This window comes from Chrysochloris asiatica, unplaced genomic scaffold (genome assembly GCF_000296735.1).
Source record: "Chrysochloris asiatica unplaced genomic scaffold, ChrAsi1.0 scaffold00077, whole genome shotgun sequence".
NCBI classification, from domain to species: Eukaryota; Metazoa; Chordata; class Mammalia; order Afrosoricida; family Chrysochloridae; genus Chrysochloris; species Chrysochloris asiatica.
The window spans coordinates 15386791-15393243 of NW_006408595.1; the positions used below are offsets into that span (position 1 = coordinate 15386791).

Here is a 6453-nt window from a genome sequence, read left to right on the forward strand (position 1 = left end):
AGAGATAAAACAAAATACTTAAAAGTGTCAAATGAGAAATATCATTTCTTAAAAAGAGCACAGTTAAATAGCCATCACTTTCTTGATTTTCTCTGAACTTTTAAATTAATAATTCACATTTATTTGTCCTATTCGTTGCTTTAACTCAGACTTTCTGAAGACCATGCTTAAGAAAACCCTATTGGCATTATAAAATTGTTTAATTTTTGACTACTGTGTCTGACTACAAGTTGTGACTACAGGGAATAACTCTCCTTTTCTCATCTGTCCTCTGGGTTACCAATGCTTATGAGTCATCCCACAAGCTTCCAAAACACACCTGCTCTGAGTGTTGGTTAGAACACAATATCCAATATATGACAGGGACAAGAGAAGCAGAGGAACACATGTAAAGATGCCAGGGTGATGGTGTTGGAAACCTTTTGAAAGAAAGAACTGCCATGTGGTCATTTCACTTCAATAGTGAAGACTCCAAGAAATTGTTTCGTTATCAATGGAATTTTATAACCACAGTCATAATCAGGTATAGAAAATGCAGTCTGTATAATTTTGATTCTTAGTAATTGAATCAAACACAAGGCCTTACAGTCACATTGGGAGGCAGATTATCTCTTGGAGAAAAATGTACTGGTGATATGTATTTGGGTCATGGAAGGGAATAGGGTTGTTTTGATGGCTAAAGTGTTGAAGAGTAGGAAATCAAAGTGGCTGAGTGTTATGATTATTGCAGATGGGGTGGTCAAGAAATGGCTATGACTGGGAAATAGACCTGGTTATCATGATAAATCCTACAGGTGACCAAAAGATTGATTCTCATACAGCAGATCACAGCTGGACCTGACAACTAACATTTGGTGTTCAAACAGGTTTAGCATTTTGTAAACTAAACCTGAAAGTTCTAGCAAAATGAAAGTCAAGGGACGTGGAAGAGTTCGGTACTTGAATACTGAGAAACAATTGAGGGATGAGGGTCAAAGGGTGAATTCATATAGAGCTTAATGTTTTATCCTTCCGTTTAAAAATGACTCCTTAGAATCTGCAAAGAAGATTTATTTGCTAAGGACCTCTTTCCGTGGAGCAGGAAGCAGCAGCTGGTGGTGTTTTCATAATAATTTAGATATTCTGGCAAGCTATCAAAGTTCTAGGAGCATGGGATCTTAAAATTCTCTCCCCCTTTCCCTCTTATCTACTCTGACTGCGTGAGTTGATGGCTAATGTCATGCTCACTAGCATGGTACTCTCAAATCCCCTCCTTCTATCTTCTTGTTCCCTTGTCTTCTCTTGAAACTGGCAGCTCTTACCTTTGGAGTGAAATTACTGTCAGTAATTTCAAGCCCTTTGAAAAGGAAGGCTCCATTGAGATTCCACATGCCAAACTGACTTTAAAGGGGGGAGAATGGAAAAAGAGAGCAGTCACTTTGAATGATTTCAAAATGACTTTCTATATGCTTTTCCATAAAAAGCAGCAGCAATAGGAGCAAGAACAGGTTTAACTCAGAAAGGATTATCCTGCATGATGATTTATTATTCTTCTTAGGTTATAATTATGTGCTCAAATGATAATGATGGTAATAAAAGTGATCATTTACACAGAGCAATATTGTATGCCTTTTTAAAATGTTTTTATTGTGGATTGAGTGAAAGTTTATAGGAGCAGATCATCAGTTTTGCATTAAACAAATCATACACCTTGTTTTATTACAATGATTATAATCCCTTCCATGTACCATCAGTTAACAAACAGTATTTCTCTCTATTCACTTTAGCACTTTAAAAAAAAACACCAAAAAAACATACACAAAAAAACCACTCAGGCATATATAATAATTTATACCATCAAAGGGTATATTCTGCAAGTCTGCCTCCTGGCCACCAGCTCTTAGTCTCTCTCTTTCTATGAATCTAGAGTCCTCAGCTGCTCCCTCTCTCCATGTCCCCATCTCTGCCTCCATCTCTGGTATCACTGCTTCTCTGGATAAGGTCTCGCATTCCACTGTGCTCTTCTCCCTTGATGGTCCTAGGGCCTCTGTTTCTGGACTGTAAGATTAACTACTCCCCCATTTTTGTTACAAAACTTCTACTTTTACAACTGTGACAATCACAATTAGTCATGATAACAATTACTCATTGAATTATAAGAATGTTATCCCCATCTCTTTTAACTAGACCCATCTAGACAAGATGAAAACTATTCAGTGGGGACTCTTTTCCTCCCCACTCACTATTAAACTAAACTCCTTCTTGAAACCTTGTAAGCCAGTCACTTCGTGCCTTTACCACCCCTTGTATACATTTTTTAAATGTAATATATATGTATTATGATATTTAATTATCTTAAACCTATTGTTGTTGTTAAGTGCTGTCAAGTTGGTTCAGACTCATAGTGAACCTGTATAGGATTGCTAAGGAGTGGCTGGTGGGTTTAAACTGCCAACCTTGTGGTTAGCAGTCCAGTGCTTATCATACAGCACCACATCAGTACTCCATAAAACCCTGGTAGGGTGGCATGCTATTCCAGGTTTCAGAATAGAAACAGACCCAGGAGTCTGTATCCTTAGCCATTGCACCATGTTATCTTCATGTTTTGGGCTCCAGGTATTAAAAAATACCCAGGCATATTTTTAAAATATCTGTACTTTGTCAAACATGCCTTGCTAGAGTGACCTCAATCAAAATGTACTTCTATTCCTTGATGCCTCTGAGATATCATTGTTGTGTTGTTGTTAAGTACAGTCAGGTTGGTTCAGACGCATAGAGACTCTGTAATAGGGTTTCCAAGGCTTAAAAAAAAAAAATCTTTGTGGGAGAAGAAAGACTCATTTTTCTCCCACGGAGTGGCTGGTGAGCTCGAATTGCCGGTCTTGTGATTTATAGTCCAGTGCTTTTCCTTCAGAGTCACCACGTTCCACTGATACATGTTGTTGTTGTTGAGTGCTGTAGAGTCGATTCCAACCCATAGTGACCCTGTATAGGGTTTCCAAGGAGCAGCTCGTGAGTTCAAACCACCGACCTTGTAGTTCAAATGGCTTTGCAGTCTGGAGCATTAACCCACAGAGCCACACCAGGACTGAGACATCATACTAACCATTAAAATATTTGCTCAGCTGCTTCAGTGTGCTGACATTGCTGACTTCTTCTAAATCATACTTACAGCTCCCATTACAATTCATCACACTTGCATTTAATTACTTGTTTTTATTTTTGTGTTCTTATTTGAACTATGATTTTTAAAAATACAGTCATAGTATCTCGTCCATCCTTATGTTTTAAGTGACTGACCCATATTTTCTGGTTGATTGTGATATAAATGAGAATCAATATAATATGAAAATTGGTTGGAGTACAAGAGAAATTTCATTGCCAATTTTTTCTGTATCATTTCTAGGGATAACATTTTGTAAATGGCTTTGAGGAATCACAGTACCATCAATGAGTTTATCCTTCTGGGGCTATCTGCTGACCCCAAGGTCCAGGTTCTGCTCTTTGTGCTCTTCCTGGGGATTTACCTCTTCACTGTGATGGGAAACCTGATGCTGCTGCTGGTCATTAGGACTGATTCTCACCTCCACACACCCATGTACTTCTTCTTGAGTCACCTCTCTTTCATTGATCTCTGCTTCTCTTCAGTCACTGTACCTAAGATGTTGGAGAACCTCCTGTCTCAGAAGAAAACCATCTCTGTAAGTGGCTGCCTGGCTCAGATATTCTTTATAATTACCACTGGAGGAACTGAAACCTGCTTGCTCTCAGTGATGGCCTATGACCGCTATGCTGCCATCTGCCACCCGCTGCTCTATGGCCAGCTGATGAATAAACAGTGGTGTGTGCAGCTTGTGTGGGCCTCATGGGGCCTGGGCTTTCTGGATGCACTCATCAATATCATCCTGGCAACGAAAATGGATTTCTGTGATGCTTATATGATCCCGCACTACAGCTGTGAGTTGCCATCTATCTTCTCTCTATCTTGCTCTGATGTCTCCACCAACCTCATCGTCATGCTCTGCTCCATTATTCCACATGGAATTATCACTTTCCTTTTGATTTTTTTCTCCTACATCTGCATCATCTTCACCATCCTTAGCATCACTTCTACCTCCAACAGAAGCAAAGCCTTCTCCACCTGCTCCTCCCACCTCACTGCAGTGATCTTCTTCTATGGGTCAGCTTTTCTCCGCTATCTTGTGCCAACATCAGACTTGCCACTGGGGTTGATCTTCTCTGTGTTGTACAGCGTGATCACTCCCATGCTGAATCCCCTCATTTACAGCCTGAAGAACAAGGAGGTAAAAGCATTTGTGAGAAGAACACTAGAAAAGTACTCACAGAGTTTTCCGTGGCGGAATAACGAGAAAGAATAAGAGGGATTTCAGTTAAAAATACTTGTAGGAAGACATTTAAGAGAACTATCTGACTGCTCGTTCGGTAAAACAAAATCAGAAATGCCTAAGAATGAAACACAGACCGATTATAGAACTGATCATTAGTTCAATCCCTCTCAGAGGCAAAAGAAGGGATTAAATACTCATGTCAAACTATAAAATTTTATTACAAATATGTTCACCAATAATTCTCTCATATGTGTGTCTGGTGTATTTTTATGCATGTGTGTGTGTGTGAAGGTTTGTTTGGTATAGATTCTCTATCATTATTTGGAGTTTAAGTTTGGGAAAGGCACTAAAAGTCGTAGTTTTTCTAAATAGAAAAGTGTCTGAATTTTGGGAGTAGGAAGGTCATAAAGAGTTCATAGGAGTTTAGGGGAATGAGTTCTAGTTATATTTTCAGGGAGCAAAATGAATGAGCCACCATAATAGGAATATAGCCTTCCCAAATGTTTGTTATCACTTCTAGCATAGCTTATCTGGTTGTGTTCATTTCCCAGTCTTAAGTGGGCCCACAACCTGGTAGCGTAGTGGTTACGAGTCAGGCTGCTAACCACAAGGTCAGAAGTTTGAAACTAGCAGCCATTCCCTGGGAGAAAGATGAGGCTTTTTGCTCCCGTAAAGATTTAAAGCCTCGGAAACTCTATACAGGGTCACTATGAGTCAGAACTGACTCCACAGCGCACCACCACAGTCTTAGGAAGAAGGACTCTTTTAGGAAAACAGGGCAGAAAAAGATCAGAAATATTAGGGCAATGCAGAACCCTAGTGTATCTGAGGTAATCACTAGACCAGTGAATATCAGGGTCTGCAGAAGAAAGACTAAAGTTCTCTTCAGAACTCTTCCATAATGCTTAAAGATAGGACTTTGGAATAAAAGGAGTGTGTAAGACTACTTCCAAAATAAGCATTTGCAGGTTAGGTTACCGGCAGATTTGCAGAATAGGACCTACTTGGTAACCTCTGCCATTTCTTTGTAGATTCTTCCCAATCTTTGATACTTTTGTTAAGTGCCCAGGGCTACACTATTTTCCTAGAAGAGTCTTAGATTTCCTTAGTGACCAAGGAGTCAACTTGGACTTATAGTGATCGAAAAGAATAGTGATGGTGGTTATGTGCCATTGAGTCGGAACTGACCCATAGCAACCCTCCCTGTACAGGGTTTCCAAGGATGTAAATCTTTATGGAAGCAGAAAGCCTCATCTTTCTCCTGCGGAACAGCTGGTAGTTTCACACAGCTTACCTTGTGGTTCGCAGACTGATTCGTAACCACTACGCTACCAGAGCTCCTTACAGAAAAGAGTAGAACTGCAGTGTAGAAGAGTTTTCAAGCCTGTAATCTTTATGAAAACAGTTTGCTACATGTTCCTCCTGTAGAACAACTAACTGGTGGGTTCAAACCACTGGCCTTGCCGTTAGCAGCAGAGTGTTAACCAATGGGCCACCAGGGCCCCTTTCTTTCTGCTTTTAAACACACACACACACAACTTCTTATTATGATTTAGGTGAAAGTTTACAGAGCAAATTGGTTTTCTATTTACCAGTTCATACACCTTTAGTTTTGTAACATTGATTGCAATCTCTACAATTGAACGACATTCTTTCCACTTCCTCCCTGTTTACTGTTTCCATTTATTCTTCTCTGTTTTCTATTCTTGCCTTCTGAACTTTATACCCCAGCAAATGCTACCCTTTTGATTTGGTATGATTGATTGTTCAAAGTGTGTGTACCTCCCTGGTGTGGTTTTTCACTTTTTAAGCCTGTCTACTGTTTGGACTCCATGGCACATAATCACCACCACCATTGTTTGGATGGAGTCCTGGTGTGGCCCTGCGGGTTACTGTGTCAGACTGTAAAGCTATTTGAACTGCAAGATCGGTGGTTCAAGCTCACCAGCTGCTCCTCGGAAACCCTATACAGTGTCGCTATGGGTCAGAACCACCACCACAACATTGTTTGGATGGACTTCCAGTGTGGTGTTATAGGATCAATACCGGACTGCAAACCACAGGTCGGCAATTCAAACCCACCAGCTGCTCCTTGGAAACCCTATACAGGGTCGCTATAAGTCGG

General features: G+C 40.2%; 1 protein-coding gene across 1 annotated transcript; it reads left to right on the forward strand.

Annotated features, from left to right (window-relative positions):
• The first annotated feature begins 3401 nt into the window (after positions 1–3401).
• On the forward strand, positions 3402–4358 carry LOC102818891 (olfactory receptor 8S1-like). The gene has a single exon (XM_006865359.1). It carries the CDS (start codon positions 3402–3404, stop codon positions 4356–4358), a length of 957 nt encoding a protein of 318 aa, XP_006865421.1.
• The last annotated feature ends 2095 nt before the right edge of the window (positions 4359–6453 follow it).

Bases quoted from the DNA above. Each gene is read 5' to 3' on its own strand.
- LOC102818891 (XM_006865359.1), top strand. From the start codon at position 3,402: ATGGCTTTGAGGAATCACAGTACCATCAATGAGTTTATCCTTCTGGGG.